The 19,454-nt window shown below is 34.9% G+C and overlaps 3 protein-coding genes and 2 non-coding genes across 5 annotated transcripts; 1 reads left to right on the top strand and 4 right to left on the bottom strand.

Moving 5' to 3' along the window:
• Positions 1–1,168: 1,168 nt before the first annotated feature.
• LOC114472577 (prostate stem cell antigen-like) lies at positions 1,169–3,687 on the bottom strand. Its single transcript, XM_028461896.1, has 3 exons — positions 3,580–3,687; positions 2,264–2,383; positions 1,169–1,380 (listed from the first exon to the last, which is right to left on the bottom strand). Exons 1-3 carry the CDS (start codon positions 3,632–3,634, stop codon positions 1,169–1,171), a joined length of 387 nt encoding a protein of 128 aa, XP_028317697.1. The 5' UTR covers positions 3,635–3,687.
• A 5,147-nt stretch (positions 3,688–8,834) lies between these two features.
• ddah2 (DDAH family member 2, ADMA-independent) lies at positions 8,835–15,561 on the top strand. Its single transcript, XM_028460985.1, has 6 exons — positions 8,835–8,963; positions 11,046–11,570; positions 13,078–13,266; positions 14,172–14,291; positions 14,405–14,548; positions 15,061–15,561. The coding sequence occupies exons 2-6, from the start codon at positions 11,271–11,273 to the stop codon at positions 15,178–15,180; spliced, it is 873 nt and encodes a 290-aa protein (XP_028316786.1). The 5' UTR covers positions 8,835–8,963; positions 11,046–11,270; the 3' UTR covers positions 15,181–15,561.
• Positions 15,562–15,888: 327 nt separating this feature from the next.
• Positions 15,889–19,419, bottom strand: rps5 (ribosomal protein S5). The gene is made up of 6 exons (XM_028460986.1): positions 19,353–19,419; positions 17,893–18,002; positions 17,434–17,643; positions 16,467–16,595; positions 16,093–16,191; positions 15,889–16,002 (listed from the first exon to the last, which is right to left on the bottom strand). Coding segments are annotated over exons 1-6 (618 nt in total). The 5' UTR covers positions 19,354–19,419; the 3' UTR covers positions 15,889–15,933.
• On the bottom strand, positions 16,240–16,371 carry LOC114472710 (small nucleolar RNA SNORA3/SNORA45 family). The gene has a single exon (XR_003675183.1). It is a non-coding gene; the product is annotated as a small nucleolar RNA SNORA3/SNORA45 family (small nucleolar RNA).
• On the bottom strand, positions 17,714–17,847 carry LOC114472709 (small nucleolar RNA SNORA3/SNORA45 family). Its single transcript, XR_003675182.1, has one exon. It is a non-coding gene; the product is annotated as a small nucleolar RNA SNORA3/SNORA45 family (small nucleolar RNA).
• Positions 19,420–19,454: the final 35 nt, after the last annotated feature.

The raw sequence follows: 19,454 nt of genomic DNA, 5'->3' as shown, positions 1-19,454 counted from the left end.
CTGCCACATTTAACTTTATGTTTCCCCCTCGCATTTTCTTTTATATATATTTCATATATATTAGCATTTACTAAATAATTTCTGCTGTTTTTTTGTTTTTGTAATCATTTATTCAGTAGCAAACCTACTAAAAAGTGCACAGGTTGAATGCAATAGATGTTTGTGTGGACGCTAACCCTGTACGTTTAACTCTGCCATGAAAACAAGCTAATAGCACAAAGGAAATGCGTTTTTGTACTTTGAATATTTCATGATGTCACATTTATTACTGCCTCAATAAAATATCTTGATAATAAAGCCATGGTTGTCTTGTGTGTTCTTCAGCATTCGTGAGAGTATTTTTTAGTTTTGAGTAGGCCTATCGCACAGGATCTGAGGGTGGAGGACCTTCAAAATAAAAGTTTTCACACAGACTCAACACGATGCCACTTAGTTTATTCAGTAAAGGGACTCAATGACGTTAAATGTTATCTAAATATATGAATATAATTTAATAACTATAGGCTACAACGTCCAACATGGAAACAGAGGAGTTAGAGAGGTTATAGATTTTAAGGTTATTACAGCATTAAAAAAAAAAAAAACACATTCAGTGCTTTGTAGTTATCTAACTTTATTTCTTTTGTTTTTTTTCCAAAGTCTGCGCACAGTGTGAAACTAAAGAAATTCAACAAAATTTGAAAGAATTCTTTCTTTTTTGATATTACGAATTAGTGATGCTGAAAAAATAAAAATATTTAGTAATTTGAGTACCGGTAAATCTTTATCAAAAATATCGTTTTATTGCATTTTTGACAATATATGCAATCCTTGATTGTCTATGAGTATCAATGTGGCCTCTGAGCAGAAGGTTTGTACATTCGGAGCAGAGTGTGGAAATTGTTGTAAATTTAAAGAAAATCAATGTTTATGTTCTCTTCATTCTGATTTAATCAGATTTTTTATCATTTATCTTTATATTATATTATATTTATTATGTTTTTATATACTGTATTTTATATACACTTTACATATATATATAGTTTTACCTCTATTAAGATTTTAAAATTGACCCTAAGTCTAATGCCTTTGCTGCACATTGGTTGACAATAACCAGGCTGTAATGTTTGTGTATGTGTTATAAACTGTATTAAAACAACATGACAGTATTCCAGTATGATCTCTGGTTTCATCCCAGCAGGAGGACGAGTGTTGGCATCAGACACAGAGTGATGGAGCTCCATGTGAGGACGGCCGGGGTCACAGCAGCGTTACACAGGTCAGTGTCACAGCACAGGTTGGTGTAGTTGAAGTAGATCCCTGAGGCGTATTTCTGTCCACTCACACCACACTGGGTGGGCACGGCACAGCTCTTCTCATACATGTTCAGCTGCAGGGCCCCTGAGAGACAAATACAGTCAGATGAAAACTTTTTAAGCCCACTTAGTATTAGCACCATTTCCTCACAAACAGACAGTTGTAGTAGGTTTGTTGTTAATTTGTACAGTAGACAATTGGTAGATAATTATGTGGTGTAAAAACTTGGTCACTTTTTCATAGCCGACATATTGTGAACAATTAGCTTATTTTTCTTTCATACAGTATGTGACAGAAATTCATGTAAAACAGAATGTTCTATATCATTGTTGAAAATGTGTACACATGAAAAATCAATCTATATGTAAAAGTTAAATCTAAATTTTAAATGTAAATCTAAATCTAAATGTTCAATTCAATTCAAATTTATTAGCGCAAATTACAACCAAAGTCATCGCAGAGCACTTTCAAAATATAAAATTGGTCGCCAAGTGTAAAGCTAAAAGATTAGAAACTGTACAAAGTGGATATAGATAACTGTAGATATAGATATAAATTTAAGATTTAGATCTACATTTAACATTTAGACTTAACATTTAGTTTTAACATTTAGATTTAGTTTTAACATTTACATTTCAAATTTAGCATTTAGATTTAGATTCAAAGTTTAAGATTTAGATTGAACATTTACATTTATATTTTGATTTAACATTTAGCATTTAGATTTAGATTTAACATTTAGCATTTGGATTTAGATTTAACATTTATGTCTAAATGTAACATTTACATTTAGATTTAACATTTAGATACAACATTTACATTTAGATTTAACATTTAGATATAACATTTATTTTTTATGAGAAAAACAATATCACAAATTTCACAAATATTGCTGTAAATCAGTAAACGTTGTTTGTAGCTAAATGTTGTGAAAAGTTTCTGTTTATTTTAGCATGTGCAGCTTTACCTCGTTTCCCGGTGGCTTCACTGGACATACATCGCTGTCCTGCTGGACATTCAACAGGAAACTTCAAACAGTCCAGAGGAGAAATGGCTGGAAACACACATGTGTAACAGCGCAAACTCGCTGAGAAACACAAACACAAGCTGATCAATAATAACCAATGAGTGTCAGGGATAAAACACAGGTCAGTTTGGCTTCTTTTAATACGTAAATACACATTTTTTCTAAATCGGTTTTCTTAAATCAAGTCGTTGTCGCCCTCTAGCGGATTAGTTGTGTTACACATATTTTCTGTACTAATAAAGGAAATATTAATACACGTAAAATTACAAAAAAAAAAAAAAAAAAAAAATGCAACAAAACAACAGGAATATGTATTAAACAACAAAAATAGTCAAAATGAACCAGAAAATAAATGAGGTGACTAAAATGCATTTAAAAAAATACAGAACAGAAATTTACAAAATGATTCAAAATAAAATAAAAAAAAAAAACAAAATTACAGAAAAATTCACAGGTCAGCAAAAATAGATAAAATGACTCAAAATAAAATAAAATACAAAATGACAGAAAAAATTGACACAAAAAAAAATTGATTTAAAATTATAACATAAATACCTAAATATCAACCAACAACAGACAACACAACTATGCACAAAATGCACCGGACAACAAAAGTTTGACAAAAGTGTATCGAATGACAACAGAAATACATGAAGATAACCAAAAGTGGCACAAGATGCCTAATGAAAAATAACTGAACAGTTTACAAAATTACTCCAAAAATACACAAGACAACTGCAAAAACAACATAAAATAAAACCACAACACAAATACATAAAACAAGTACTCTTAAAACAAACATAACAAAATCATACACTAAACCCTTTTCCCCATATCAATGCTCAGATAAAGTGACCATCTGACATACTTTTCTCCATTTTACCATGTATTACAACCACTTTATAAAGCACTACTTTTACACTGACTAAACAAATTTACACTTTATTTATTTTCTGCATATTTTCCACAAATTGGCCTTTTTTTCAAATCCTGATCATGTCACTGACGCTCTGACTCGTGACAATATGGATGCACTATAAACTTTGAAAGTGTAAATATGTAGACTCCAAAAAAAATCACCAGTTTCAGTTATATTTTCATTTTAATTCAAACATTGGTACAAACAGAGAAGTTTCTTCTTGAACAAGAGAAAATCTAAAAGGCTCAGACTTTAAATAGACATGAAACCTAAAAAAAAAGACAAATTGACAAAAGGTCTAAATACATAAACAAAGGTTGTAGTGTTTTTAACGTACCTGCCAAAGGAAGACAGCACAGCAGTAGTGGTACAAGATGTGAGCGAGTCATCATAGTTCACCGTCTTTTGATTTCATACAGATTTGTACCGACTCGATCAGATTTATGGACGACTTGACCTGTAATGTTTAATAAAGACGCATTAGGATGGTCTATGACTCGTCCTGTCACATTCACAGACTTTGTGTCTCTCCTCGCTGACATTTCTAATGTCATTTAAAGCAGATAATAGTGATCAGCTGATGGTCTGTAGGCGTTGCTCTGTGGCCTCATGTTTGTTTGAATCTTCTGAAAGTTTCAGTAACAGTCTGTCACTGATGCACTGATGTCTTCATAAGGAGTACCATCGTTTGTTTACAGTCACACACACACACACAGTTAATGGGAGCCCCCACATGTGATGGACCGGTGGTGACCCTGAATATGATGGAATATTGTGAGATGAATGAGGTCAGCAGATAGAAGCTGAGCTAACTGAATTATTCTCTGAGCTGTAATGGGAGACGTGATGGTAACACTGAGCGTCTGCTGACAGCAGCACATGATGGAGCAGCTTTAACCATTTAAACGTTATCTTACGCTTTATATGCATCGTCCATATAGCTTAGCTTTAAAATAAACATTTCATCTCAAGACACGTTTGTTTTTCAAATATAGGCTGAAAATTTTACACTCACTTCCCCTTTCCTTCCTTCCTTCCTTCCTTCCTAACTTCCTTCCTCCTTTTCTTCTTTCCTTCCTATCTTTCTTCTGGCCTAACTTCCTTCCTTTCGTCCTTTGCTTCTATATTTTTTTGCATTTGTTCTTTCTTTTCATCATTTCTTTTTCCTTTTTCCTTCCTTCCATTCTTTCTTTCCTTCCTTTCTTCCTTTGCTTCTTTCCCTTATGCCTTCCTTCTTTCTTTTCATTCTTCCTTTTTTCCTTCCTTCTTTCCTTCTTATCTTCCTTTCGGTTTTCCTTCCTTCCTTCCTTCCTTCCTTTGCTTCTTTCCTTTTTACCTTCCTTTTTTCTTTTCTTCTGTCCTTCGTTCCTTCTTTCCTTCCTTCTTTTTCCTTCCTTCCTTTACCTTTTTCCCTTCCTTTTTTCCATCCTTCTGTCTTTATTTATTTCCTTTTTCCTTCCTGTCTTTCTTTTCAATCCTTTCTTCCTTTCCTCTTTCCTTCCTATTTTCCTTCCTTCCTTTATTTTATTGTGTTAGATGTGGAAGGAACCCACAAACAAAGAATATTCTTGCTCCTTTGTATAAACTTATTGAATCAATATGTTCAATTATTAATATAGCATAAGTGCTAACCAGTTTAAATGGCTACAGGGTATTTTCTCTTTCACAATAAAAGCTTAAGAAATGGTTTAATTCTTTAGCTACTGATCAAAATGTAGCATTTAACAGAATTTTACCTTTTTTATTTGTCAATGTCCGTTTTTTTTTTTTTTTTTTTTTTTTAGCTTTTTTGGCTTGGTAAAAAATGTACTTTAAAAAAATATTGACAACCATCTCATGAAATTGGTCTAAAGCTGAATAATAAAACTTTGTTTCAGAAATGTCTTCATTTTAGATTTGAGCCACATACAGTATCATGTTGAGGTCACGACTACTACAAACAGTTAAATATGTGCTTTTTCATGTCTTTTTTTTATTTTGATATTTATGTTTGTGTTATTTATCAGCTCTTATTTTGAAAGCTAAACTCATCAATAGACTGTAATTAAAAAAAAAAAAAAAAAAAAAGACTAATCTGCTTCTTTTCCTTTGAAACCAACCTGAGGAGGAAGTTGACGCTGTTTTTGTGTTGGCTGAAGGATGCCAGGGGACAGATGGTAAACTCTGTAATCCCGTCTGTGCCCTCCATCCATCCATCCATCCATGCACATCCCTCCATTCCTACATCCAACTCACACAGTTTGAGCAGAAAACTTCTCCATCATCCGTCTGCAGTAGCTTTACACAATAATAACTGAAAGTAGACATTATTGTCTGAAAAAGTCACTTTGTGCACACAAACCTGCACATAGACTGAGTGAATATGCAACATTTAGGCAAAAATCAAGTCAAAAAGCGTGTTTAGCAGCCCTTTAATCCACTTACCTCCAGGCAAACATCATCTGACCTACTTTTGCAGGAAGAGCCTGATTATTATTTTTGTGCCACGTCACAGAGAAAAACAGAGCAGTGTGGTGTTGATCCTTTAATCCATGATGGCTCTCAGACACTCAGTGCTGGTGTTCACATGTAAAGTCCAGCCTGGTGGTGTCTCACTGACCTCTACAAACAATATGATGGGATTATAGAGGATATTAAACCATAGTCTGTAATCCAAATGTCAGTGTGAGGATTGGCTTTATTTCTTATTTCTTTGAAAATCATAAATAATCGAACATTTATTTTTTCACAAAGTCAATTTATTAATTTACTACAAAGTTGCGGTGCTCATAAAGTTTAAGTCAGCAATTCCCAACCTTTTTTTTTTTTTCTTTTTTTTTTTTTGAGTGTGACTTCATTTTGATATCACACATTTCTGGCAAACCCAAAAACATTTGATCATTGATGATGTTTTTTAAACTGTGTTATAAATATGGAGTATAGGATTAGTGTATATAAGTGTATATACAGCATTTGAACTGAACTTGTAGCGAAAGTATAGAATAGTGATTTAAGATTGTGTTTTAATTTGAAAAATAACAATATTTAAGATATATATTTTTAATCAGTAGTTGTTTACATTTCAGATGACCTCACATGGGGTCACAACCCCAAGGTTAAAAAACACTGGTTTTGGAGCTTCTAAATCAAACTGTAATATTAATACATTATGTATTTTCTGTATTTACTTTTATTGTTTTTAGTTTCTTTTTTGACTTGTGTGTAATTGTTTTAACAACTGTAAAGTGTCTTGGAGTGTTTGAAAAGGACTTATTAATAAAATAAATAAAATAATTATTATTATTTTATTTTATTTTATTTTATTTATTATTATTATTCATTCATTCATCTTATCTTTGTTATTAAGATTATTTAAGAATTATTTCAGCATCTTTTAATGTCACTTTGGACTTTGCTCAGTTATTGTGTACAGTTGATATTTGCATTGATTTTTGTAAGTATATTTTTCCTGTGCCTGTTGAGGATCTTTTCTCCTGTTGTTTTGTTTTTTTTTTACATGTTGGTGATTTATTATTATTATTATTATTATTATTATTATTATTATACTCGACAAAATGTCCCTTATATTCTGATTGTTTTGATGAAGGGTTTATTAACCCTCAACATTTGTCACTATTGTGTTGTAAAAAAATAATAAAAGTAATAAAAAAAAAAATATTATGGCCCTTTGAGTAACTAATTTTTTTTATTATTTTTGCCAATTTTGTTTCTTTGTGTGTATTTTCCTTTGGGTGTGGTCAAACTTTCTTTTATTTTTCCACTTTTGACTTTAATAATGAATATTTTTAGTTAGACACTTTAGAAACATGGGTTGACCTTTGAACTTTTATTTCTATTTATTTATTTATTTTTCTACTTTTTTGAAGTTTTCATCTGGTCATCTTCAACACCAGAGACTTACTTTGACCTTTTTAACGTTTTAACGTTTTCCTCACAGGTTTAACCTTTTAACAAATCATACAAATGTGTAAAAACAACAACAGAACTGAAGTGAAATCAGTCTGATTGAATCCGTCCAGGATGTGGGGGATGGAGGGAGGAGCAGAGACACAGTCCGTCAAGTTCAGGATCACAGAGCAGAAGAGACCGGAAAAGCTGTCAGCCGTGGATGTCAAAATAAAAGCATGGAAACCAATTAGGGATTTTTTTTTTTTTTTTTTTTCCCCAGAAAAAAACAACTAAAATAGTTCCCAGTTTGTTTTCATCACAATGATTATGTACTAATAGTTCATGCATGCAAGTAAACAAAAAAAAATAGTGCAAAACATAATAATAATCCGTAGGGATGGGAAACACTATTAGCATTTAGACTAAATACAAGCAATTAACTGAAATAATGTGATTTAAAACGTTATTTTAACATAGTTTCAAAACAAATATTCATATCTGATTTTGATTTTGATTTTTTTTTTTTTTTTTTTGTTAAACTGTTGTATGCCTGTATGATATGTTAAAATGATTAAAAAGTTTAGGTTTTTGTTCGTTGTAAAGTGGTTAACCATAGCCTCACAGCTAATATGTCATGGGTTCGTTGTCGGTTAGAGAGTTCGTTTCTGTTTTTGTGGGGCGTTCAAATATTTTTGTGCTGCTGTTGTTATTATTCAATCAAAGAAAAAAATGTGTTCAAATCCAATTATTTGGGTTTCAAATATTATTTGCATTTGAACACGTTTTTTTTATGATTGAAAATATTTATTTTTGATTGAAGTAAACTTTTATTTTTTTATTGAAAAGGTTTTTTTTATTCAAGTGGTTTTTCTTTTGATTTAATTTCTTTTATTATTATTATTATTATCATTATTATTGAATAATAAAGACACGAATCTTACAATACGTATGTTTCTCATTCCAGTGTTTTGGTAACACTGAACAGGATAGAAATGTGGTAAAATTTTAACTTTTTTTGCATAGGTTCATTTCCATAATCTAGTATTGTTCTTAATGTTTGGCTTTATGCAAAATCTTTACAAAAGTTGCGCAAGCTAAAAAAAAAAATCAGCAACTTTTTTGCAACACTTAGCAACATATCACATTTAATAAACGTATGTGCATTATTATTATTATTATTATTATTATTATTATTATTATTATTATTTTGGTTACTTTTGACCAGATTTACGGCAATGTTTGTGAATTTTGTGATATTTACTTTTCTCGTAACAATACAATATAACGTCAATGTTAAATCTAAATCTAATGTTAAATCTAAATCTAAATGTCAGGGTGAAACTAAATATTTTGCTAAAATGCAAATTCATCCGCAGTATCGACATTTTACTTTTAGATTTAGATTTAACATTTAGATTTCATATTTAACATTCGTGTCAAATTTTTATGAGAAAAGTAAAAATCACAATTTAGTAAATATGGTTAAAAGTAACGCAAAAAAAAAAAAAAAAAAAAACCACATGCATTTTGAAACGTGGTTTGTTGCTAAATGTTGCGAAAAGGTGGCGTTTATTAATCCATACGCATCTTTACAATCGGCGCCTCATACAATAACATACAATAAAAGTTGCAGATTCATGCTAGTATGCGTTTTATTGTGAAAGTCTCAGGAGGATGTGCTTCTGTGCACACTCTTTGTTTGGACTAAATGTGTGACTGTCTGAGGGGAAAAAAGGAGCAGGAGGACAGAGTAACGGGAACTGCTCCGCTTTGGAAAATGACATTAAAGTGAGGAGGAAACAACTGGAGGTGGAAGAACTGAGCTGGAATCAGGTACACAAACCAGTGTGTGTGTTTTCATGTTGGAAAGATGAGGAACATCATGATAAGAAGTGTGAGAGGAGCGTTTAGAGCTGCAGGGCGGTTCTCTGCTGGGTTTGTCCTTCTCCTCAAACTCTAACTTTCTCAGTGTTTACACTTGAAACCGAGCCTGAAGCCTCATTATTTATGACTTTAAACACATTAAAGACATTTCTGAAATACTTATACTTGTTGCATAAGCTCTTCCTTCTCTACAGCTTCTCAGTGGGTGATCACTGTTGGGGGGTCAAATACATTTTTCAGTTACAATTACATTTTTAATTGTCCATGATCAATTACAATTACAGTGACTAGCATTCCCCCCCCCCCCCCCCCCCCCCCCCCATAAATCAATTACAATTATTTTTTTCTATCCTCAGTAAGTCAATTACAATTACGTTCTCAATTACTATAAATTAAATTACAAATAATCACAATTACTCAGCCTGAAATAAACAACATAATAAAAGTAAACCTTCCTAAATCAGCTGTAAAACACACTAAAAACTAATATATATCATCTCATTCTCATTATTTTCCTATTAATTGTCTTAATCAATGAAATTATAGGTTTTAATATTTTTAGGTTTTTTTTCTTTTTAATGGTAAAATGTGGGAAAGCTTGATATTAAACTTATTTTAATAATTAACTACATCTGTGTAGAACTGTAACATGGTTCCCCAGTTTTACGTTAAATTATGATTGAACATTTTTATAGAATTTTCATGGCAATTACAAAGTCAATTATCTAAACTCAATTACAATTTAATTTTGATTACGACAGCAACACATTTTTAATATTACAACTTTACATTATTGTGCCCCAGTTTTCAATATCGGTTCAATTCACTTCAGCAATTCCTGATTTTGTTACCAATTTTTGTGTAATTTAGAGTAAAATTTGTGGAATGGTTTGTGAGAAATTGCAAAATTGAGAATTCTTTCTACAATTTGCACTTAAAAATGACTGCATTCATGTGATATAAATAAAGGAAAAATGCAAAACCCCGAATAATATTGTGAAGTTTCATTAAATTGGAAAAAAAAAAAAAAAAAGTTGATTTTTTTTTTTTTTTTTTTTTTTTAGATAGCTTCAACTGGATTATTTCACAATTTACACAATAATTCATGTTTTCTCTGTTATTTTTACTTTTTCCTGTGAGCCAAATTGGATGCTCTAAAGAGCCAGATTTGGGCCCCGGACCTTGAGTTTGACACGAGTTCTTTAGAGTTGCTCCTGGCTGCTTTTATTGTGATAAGTCTACTTTCCAACAGCTTTGTCACTCTTTGCTTTATTTATTTATTTGGATGAGACTTGACTTCATGGCAGAGTTATAAATAGTACTAATATATCCTACTGAAGTAGTACTGTTACTTGATTAATATTGTACTCCAGTAAAAGTACAAGTAAGTCATACATAAAATACTCAAGTACAAGCAAAAAAAAAAAAAAAAAAAACCTCAACTAAATGGTAAAAAATACTGTCAACCCCCACCGTTTTTTTTGTTAATAATTTTTGTGATGGTTCCATTGCATACAGTAAACATCTCATCACAAAGTCTAAAACAGTGCCGTGCTAAATGTACCATGTGGGTAACGACATAATAGAAAACATAACCTGAACCCAAGAAAGTGTCTGGGTATTGATCAGAAATGGCAATGCAAAAAAAAAAATTGCCGACTCATCTCCTACTGCTGTATCTGTATGTGTTTATTGTCGCTTTATTTTTTGGCGTTTGAAATGTTTTTATGCTATACTATATCCTTACCTCCTTTTTTTGCGTTTTTTTTTTTTTTTGAGTGATAGTGTCCCGTCCTCTCTCTGTTCAAAGACGTCCATTTCTGTTTTACATTTCATTTTGCATTGGAAATGATTGATTTGAAATCTGACACTTTTAGTCAAGGAGACAAACTGGTTTTTGAGTTGAGGCAATTAAGCACCAGCCTGGAACTAGTAGCTGCGGTTTTGAATTTGAAGTGGTTAATTGTTGATGAATAAACAGTTTTTTTGTTTGTCTTGCTCCTAATGCGTCTGTCTGCTTTCATCCTACAGATTGGTGTCGCCTGTTTCCTCTGGTTTGTTCAGTCAGATGAGTGAAAAACATCAGAAATAAGAAGTGAAGCAGCAGGAAGAGGATGAAGAAGAAGCTCCTTCTCCTCCTCCTGACTCATCTCGTCTAACTCAACAACTCAGGCACTGCTTTTTTTTTTTTTTTAGTTTTCCTCCTGTAGATAATCTTTCATCATTTATTTGTCAGAAAACTAAAGATTAGAAATCATGGCGAACGTGTGTCCCTACGGTCGCTTCACCCACGCTGTGGTGCGAGGGATCCCCGAGACCTTTGGGACGACGCTTGGTGACGGCTGTAAGAACGCCGAGGCCTCGGTGGATCTGGCCAAAGCCAAGCGTCAGTTCGGCTGCCTGACTGGAGCTCTGAGGCAGAAGGTGGGGCTGCAGCTGGTGGAGATCCCCCCCGACCCAGAGTTGCCAGACAGCTGGAGGATGGAGGACGTGGCCGTCATCCAGGGCGACACGGCACTCATCACCAGGCCTTTCAGACAGCAGCGACGCAGCGAGGTGATGTCACAACAAGTCGTTTAATGTTGGCAGTGGCTATCTGCACGGTTGCCGTATCAATATACCGACATTCTATCCGTATGTAGCACCCCTATTTGGCCAGTTCAGGTCACGTGACTAAGACAAACTTTAACCCTAACCCTAAAAATGGTTGCGATATTGGGTTATAACCTAACCCTAAGATGCTACATACTTGTACTTCGTAACCGTACCAATAGCACCAGGGGGTTGTCCGCACGGCAACCATACAAATAGACATTTTCTTTAATGTGTGACTTTTTAGACATTTTCCAAATACCCACAATAAGTAACCTCAACCTAAACATAGATTTAGTCTCATAATCCCCGCAAGTTCACTTTGTCTTCTTTTTTTAAACAATATGTTAAGATTTTATTTATGCAGACACCTTTTTTTTTTTTTTCAGGAAATTTACTTTGATCTCCTGACAGTCGAAACATGTCAAGAGATCAAAGTAAAGTTCAAAGTAACAAATTAACTCAGTAAAGGACTGAGTTGTTTTAACGATCAACTTTTTGCTCCTATCGACTTACATTGGAAATTTCAACCTTTTCAACTTTTAAGCCCTTCATTCCCAGCAATTCTTCAACTGATTCAAACCCTTGAACCTTCAACATGTTCAGCTACAACCGATTTCAACTTTTTCAACCACTTTTTTCAACTTAAGGCTGTGTAAACTGGATTTCTAACTGGTTTTACTGGTTTTTCCTTTCATACTGGGCTTCTAGCTGATTTTACTGGTTAATGCTAACCTAGCATGTTAACTTTAGGCAAATGCTCATGCTGGGTTAATGCTATTGCTAGGCTAATGCTCATGTTAGGTTAATGCTAACATGAGGTTAATGCTATTGCGAGGTTAATGTTAACGTTAGGGTAATGCTAATGCTTCACTTGCATTTTCTTCAGGAAATGCAAATATTCTGGTTGTATATGTTAAACACATTGTGGTTGGCTCAAATCTCAAGACGGTATATATATTAAATTCTATTTATTTTTTTGCTCCCCCTGGCAATAATCTAAAACTCTACCTATGCTTTTACAAAGCTTTTCTTACATTTAGCGTTGGAAAAAGAATCCCATATATTTGTCTCTTCATCTCTTTTCTTGCTGATAGATTTGGATTTAAACTGAAAATGATAATAAAGGTTAGTATTACAAGTGTAATGTTTTATCATGTCTGACTCAAACTATTGATAAAGGTTTGTGAACAGATTAAATTAAATGTATTTATTTATTTATTTTAAAATGATAGCAGTGAATGTGCAAAGACACTATAAAGAGAAAACAAGAGAAATACACAATTCAAAATCAATACAAAAAATGTAATTGATTACATTTGTTGTTTAATTTGGGTGCATTCTCAACCTCTGGAGGGAAAAAAGTAACAGAGTAACTAAAAAGATGTATTTTGATATTATTTTTAATATTTCCCACAAATCTCAAACCATTGGATGCTCATAGTTGTTTTTTCTTCCTGTTCTCCATCAGGCTGAGGCAGTGAGGAGGGTGATGTCTGAGCTCCACCTCACTGTGGTGGAGATGGGGGACGTGGAGGGAGACACTGGAGGAGCCACTCTGGAGGGCAGTGACGTCCTCTTCACGGGGCGAGAGTTCTTCGTGGGGATCTCATCGCACACGAACCGCAGAGGAGCTGAAGTGCTGGCAGATACCTTCAGGGTGAGAGTTCACACCTGCAGTTCACCTGGGCTAAGGGAATATTATCACAATGTAACCACTAGAGGGCAGTAATTGGTCTTTTTTTTTTTTTTTTTCAAACTGAAAACCTATTAAGAGAAAACGAGATTAGTTCTGCATTCTGTTTGAAAAGCAGTTTAGTTTATTTATAGATGACATTTAAATTATTTATATATAAAAAATGCTTAACCTAACAAGTTTCTATGTTGTCAAATGAGTGTAAAACATTGCACTAGTTGTAGCTACTGTATTTACCCTGCATTATAATATGTCATCATTTCACTAGTTTTTAGGGCCTTATGATTATTTGTTTGTTAATTTTCATTATTTTTTTATGCCGTACTGTAGCCTTATGGTGTTTATCATAATTGCAATAGTTTAGTGTATTTTATTATTATATACTTTACCTCGGTTATAATGTTGTTGCCATGCTTGCACTAGTTTGACTTAGATTTTTTTGCATAACCTCTGATTTTAGGTATTCTTAAGATAACTTTTTTTTAAATTTTTATTAATGACTTCTTTTTTAATGTTCTTTACAAAAATAACCTTTAGCCTCAACCTAATCTTGATAAATGTCATATTTGTGCATTAGAGCACATGTATTTCTTAATATTAGAGCGGAGCTTGCTGAATAGTTTTATACAGCATGCTGTATTAGGTCATGCTCTTAACATGAACAGATTTCACTTGTTTTTTTGAGATGATTGCGTGTAGAAAAGAAAACATTCTCTCCTTTAGTAGCACCACCTGTTGAACATGCTGATTCACCTTTAAACTCAGTTAAAAATATTGCAACTTCTATATTTGCAAACTGCCAAAAATGTTAGTTGAGTTTCTCCATCAGCTCAGTAAAAGTTTCAAAGCCATTCCACGTGATTGTTCAGGACTTCGCAGTGTCCACCGTTCCAGTGTGTGGTGGAGCACGGCTGAAGAACATCTGCTCTATGGGCGGCCCCGACACTATCATCATCAGCAACAGTGACGGCGCCAAGAAGACGCTCAGGGTTAGTGTTTTAAGTCTGAAGCATCTCTGTGTGCAGCGTCACTTTCCTGCTTTTGTTCCATATCTAGCTACATTTTTGTCCAAGTTATGCAGCGTCTGTGTGTTTGTACACAGATGATGGAGCAGCTGACTGATCATCACTACGAGGTCCTCACGGTTCCTGAAGAATCTGCAGCAAACTGTGTTTACATCAAAGGTCCGGCCAAACACGACTTCCTGCTGCACCGACCGGTGGAGGAATGTCCCGACAGCGTTTCAGTGAGTCCTAGAGCATCAACTAGTTTTATTTCTTTGTTGGGAAACTGAATTATTCAACTGGGACAATTTTCTTTGCTTTGAAAGTAAAGAACCCACAAAGCAGTGGTTCCCAACCTTTTTTTTTTTTTTTTGGTTCGTGACCCCATTTTGATACCAATACTTTGTGGACCCTAGACATGTTTGTTATACTGTATTATAAATAGTTGTGCCAGGTCAAATATTTTTATATTCCATTTATTATTAACTAGATTTTTATTTGACAGAGTGAAAGTATACAGTTGTTTAATATTATGTCAAAGAATAATTTAAAAAGTTTTTTTTAATCCATTACTGGACACTTCAGGTGAGCTCAAGGTTGAAAAACACTACCATAAGATTTTAGATCTGGGTAAATGTAGCACATTATCAGGCTTTCGAGCAGACATGTAAAACTTGCAGAATAGAAGCTCTCCACGACTGAACTGTAGCATTATCATCTAAAGAAAAAGAAAACTGTTTTTCTTTGTCTTCAGGCGTTCCAGAAGCTCCAGGATTACACACTCCTGCCCACGGCCTGCAGTGAAGCCTCTAAACTGGGAGCAGTTCTCTCCTCACACTGCCTCCTCATCGACAGGAAACACACACATTTCTAAAAGCTTTACCGCCCCTTACCAAGTAAATTTTATATTTATTGTTGGAGGAATCTCTCCAATCTGATCTTTAGCACGACTGCTTCACTTTTGACTCGTTAGTTAATAATTCACAGATTAGATAGGTTTGGTGCAGCATGTAAAATGACTACCTGCTTTTAAGTTTAGAGAAACTACAGTAATGTAATCTCATTTTTATCTCACCTGTTTGTATTTTTCACTTGAGCGTTCAGGCCAACAGTTTTGCCTATTTTGAACTCTGAAAATCACGTTAGCTTTTGTGGGGACAATTCTGACCTAGCGGCCAAATGTAGAAAAGGCAGATTTGTATTTGCTTTTGTGTTTTTAGCATGCAAAATAATAAAATACCACATTTCACCTGAACTTTGTTTTGAAATGATCTATATTCCATTTCATACATGATTATTGCAAGTGAATAAATCAGTTTCTCTTTTAAAATTAAGTTTACTTTCAGGTTTTTCCATTTAAAGCAGTCCTCGGTGGTGACCAGTTGGGGTTTGTATTTGTCTTTTACTGTCATTTTACAAAAAGGAACAAAGCAATACAGCAACCTAAAATATCTAATCTGGCTGTAATTTAAGCAAAGCTTTTCAACTTCATCAAAATGAAAACTAGAATCAAGATTTGGGAGAGATCGTAATTATAAGATGTTACATTTTTACACTTCTAAGTCATCAAAAACAATCCAAAGACATTTCTTCAAATTTATTTCTCTTTGTTAGAAAGCGAACACGTTTAACGGTTGGACTTGGCCACTCTCTCCAACTCGTCCTTCTTCTTGATGGCATAAGAGTTTGATGAACCCTGGAAATATGAAAAGAACAGCAGTTAACACACGTCTAGAGAGCTGAGAGGCTCACATTATGTAAAAAGGAATTTTAAAAAAAAAAAAACCTTTGCTGCATTGATCAGCTCATCAGCCAGACACTCTGCAATGGTCTTGATGTTCCTGAAAGCAGCTTCTCGTGCTCCTGTGCACAGCAGCCAGATGGCCTGTAGGAAGGGACAGCGTTAATGTGATGATGCCCAACAAACATGGAGTGATGTGTCTGAGTTGGTGATTGACTGGGCCACAGCAGACTACAGCCAATGAATATACAAAGACATTTTCTCTGCGAGCACTCTAGCACACCAGGATAACGGATCATATCCAGGTGTGACTCTAGCCTCGGTAAACACATCAGGACTGAATCTTCTCTGGTTTGATAGTAGCTTAGATGTGAAATGTGGCCAAAAAGGAGCTAGCAGCTCTTTTTTTTTTTTTTTACCTGGTTGACTCTGCGGAGAGGAGACACATCCACAGCCTGCCTCCTCACGGTACCAGCACGTCCGATACGAGTGGAGTCCTCACGGGGTCCACTGTTGATGATGGCGTTAACCAACACCTGCAGGGGATTCTGGGAACACAGGCAGGAGGAGGAGGAGTTTGTGGTTGTACATAAAAACATTTGACATTAAGCTTCAGAGCTGCCAATCAAAAACTACACACTTATTTAAGAACCATTTTGTTTTGGAACAAACAATATGGTAAAAGACGTTCAAGGACCAACACCAGAAAAACTAAGCAGGGCCGGTGTCTTTAAAACGTTTAACACATTTATTGTGATACGACAATTTGCTTTAGTTAATTATCTGCTTCCCATGTTGTCTTAATGATTAGGAAAGAATTGCACAAAACAGCTGTCATAATGGGAACACCTAATAGGCTCATTCTTAGGACATATGTGCATCTAAAAAAACGTCTTTTTTAGGGGTGTCAAACTCATTTTAGTTCAGGGGCAAAATAGGGACCAGTTCAACCTCAAGTGGGCCACAGATTAGCGGCGGTAAATTTAATCATTCATGTGACATCAATCCCTGCAGGAGCTTAAATTTCCCTGATTTTGTGACCAATTTTCATTTAATTTGGGGAAAATTGTAGGATTTTGAAAGATTGAAAGTACTTGTAAAAATTTGAAATAAAAAACGACCATCATGTGCTATAGATGTAGCAGAACTGTGACCTGACAGAAAACGTGCAGTTTCATTGAATTTGTATATCTACAACTGAATTAGTTGATTTGCACAATGAGTCATGTTTTTGCTGTCACTGTTATTTTCTATGCAGCTCGGATTTGACAAGTGTTCTACTGTATAATTCAAAGACTGTCAATTTGCTCACCTACAGTGCAAATAAAAAACAATGACTGGATGAATCCATGGTTAGTTGGTAACACATTCATGTAGAAGTAGTACCTCTCCTGTCAGCAGGTGGATGATCTCAAACGCATGCTTCACAATGCGAACAGTCATGAGCTTCTTTCCGTTGTTGCGTCCGTGCATCATCATGGAGTTGGTGAGACGCTCCACAATGGGACACTGAGCCTTACGGAAACGCTTGGCGGCATAACGTCCTCCAGAGTGTGGAAGGTACTTGGCGTATTTCTCTTTGACGGCAATGTAATCCTGCAGCACAGGACAGCATTGTTAGCATGTTTTATTACACGCGGACGGCTAACATTAGCTTGATGGCGGCAGGTGTATCTAAGCTGGTGATTGGCTGAGCCACTGCAGGCCACAGTCAACGAATAGCAGAGACAGTTTTCCTCTGCGAGTACTCTAGCACACCAGGACAACGGGAGCATGTCGAGGCGTGACTCTAGCCTCGCTGTGTTTGGGTGATTGACAGTGCATGTGAAACTTCTTGATGCTCACCTGTAGAGAGATGTCATTGATCTGAACATCATCGGTGCTCCATTTGCCGAAGAGTTTGATCTCTGGGGTCTCAGCCACGGTCGGGGCAGTCTCCCACTCAGTCGTCGTCACTAAAACACAAGACAAAACCATTAACTAATGCCTGAATCTTAGAAACAATCCTGACGTTGTAATGAACCCAATACAAAGTGTTCTAGATTGGATTTAGAATTAATGCATACATTAATCTAAAAACTAATGGATCAGATGTGTTTGATGTGTTTATTATGTAATAGACACTAAGTCACATACTTTAAAATGCCAGCAGTCAGAAATAGAATAGGCATAATTGAGATGGTTTGGGTATTAAGCGTTCACCATGTACAAGTGCAGCATTAATTTTTCACATTTAGAACTATCAATATTACAAACTGAATATACAGCTCTGCAAAAATAAATATGCATTCCTAATAGTGACGAACTGAAATTTTAGCCAAAAAGTGTGTATTAATTAGAACACTTAAATGTGAGCATATTCTCCAAACTGCCTTTAAACCATATAATCCTGATCAATACACAAATGACTAAAATGCAAGCACGTTGGAGGTCAAAATTTGCACTATAAATATAATGGTTATTAATGGTATATAATTAAGTAGCGATAAAATGTAACAAAGGACCAACGTAACCTTGAATTTATCATGCAATCTTGCATACATTCTTGAACATTTGCACATTTTTAATTAAAAACGCTACAGATGTAACTGTAAATCATTGCTCGCTCGGAGGAATCAACAATACTGATATCAAATTAGGTGAAATATTGGGTTTTAAGGCAGGGGACGGATTCCTGAGACTTAAATGTGTCCCTGCTCCAACACACCTGAAACTAATGAATGGCTCGTTATCTGCTTCTGATGACAACACACTGGTTTAAACCAGGGACACATCTTAAAATCTCAGGAATTCGACCGTCAAGGACTGAAGTCCCCCCACCCCTGCTTTTAACGCATAATTCACAGTTTCGAAACCATAGGTAAGTTTATTAAATTCTTTAATTTTTCTGACTGTTCAGTGGTTTTGTGTTCTGCTGATGTAGGGCCTTCAGGACATACCCAAAATTATTCTGAATTAACTTGGTATATGATTGAAAATAAACAGCTGGAAGACTTTAAGTTGGGGGAACTATCATTAATCGACTGGTTTGTGGCTACAAAAACACTTGTGTTAAATACATGTTAAACTAAACCCGAAACACACCGCCGCGCAGTCCCCACATGTGCTAACCCGTTAGCCTCTCGCTAATGCTAACCGCTGTTGTCAGCTCAGGTCGCTTTCAAAAGGTTTCTTAACATTTTAAGACTAAACTACATAATCTGCTTGGACTCTATCGACAACAGGGAACGTTATAGTTCTTACAGATCCAACAGCGGTCGTGTTTGTGGCGGTAAAGGACAGTAAAATTATATTTTTAGACTCACTTGTGTCCGCCGTTCTGGACCTCACTTCTCTGAGACGGAAAAGGGCCTGCACGGGGCGCCGCCTGCTGATATCCGGTGCATAGCGCAGGCACTTCCGGGACT

Source organism: Gouania willdenowi, chromosome 11, assembly GCF_900634775.1.
Source record: "Gouania willdenowi chromosome 11, fGouWil2.1, whole genome shotgun sequence".
NCBI lineage: Eukaryota > Metazoa > Chordata > Actinopteri > Blenniiformes > Gobiesocidae > Gouania > Gouania willdenowi.
Note: the sequence above shows the minus strand (reverse complement) of the source record. Positions and strands in the feature narration are given on the sequence as shown.

Coding starts and splice junctions, on each gene's coding strand:
- LOC114472577 (XM_028461896.1), bottom strand. CDS start 3,634: ATGATGACTCGCTCACATCTTGTACCACTACTGCTGTGCTGTCTTCCT. Junction 2,384..3,579: donor GTGCTGTCTTCCTTTGGCAG/GTACGTTAAAAA, acceptor TGTGTTTCTCAG/CGAGTTTGCGCTGTTACACA. Junction 1,381..2,263: donor TGAAGCCACCGGGAAACGAG/GTAAAGCTGCAC, acceptor TTTGTCTCTCAG/GGGCCCTGCAGCTGAACATG.
- ddah2 (XM_028460985.1), top strand. CDS start 11,271: ATGGCGAACGTGTGTCCCTACGGTCGCTTCACCCACGCTGTGGTGCGA. Junction 13,267..14,171: donor TGCTGGCAGATACCTTCAGG/GTGAGAGTTCAC, acceptor GTGATTGTTCAG/GACTTCGCAGTGTCCACCGT. Junction 14,549..15,060: donor AATGTCCCGACAGCGTTTCA/GTGAGTCCTAGA, acceptor CTTTGTCTTCAG/GCGTTCCAGAAGCTCCAGGA.
- rps5 (XM_028460986.1), bottom strand. Junction 16,596..17,433: donor TCCACCTGCTGACAGGAGAG/GTACTACTTCTA, acceptor CTGTGTTCCCAG/AATCCCCTGCAGGTGTTGGT. Junction 16,192..16,466: donor CTCTCCGCAGAGTCAACCAG/GTAAAAAAAAAA, acceptor CCCTTCCTACAG/GCCATCTGGCTGCTGTGCAC.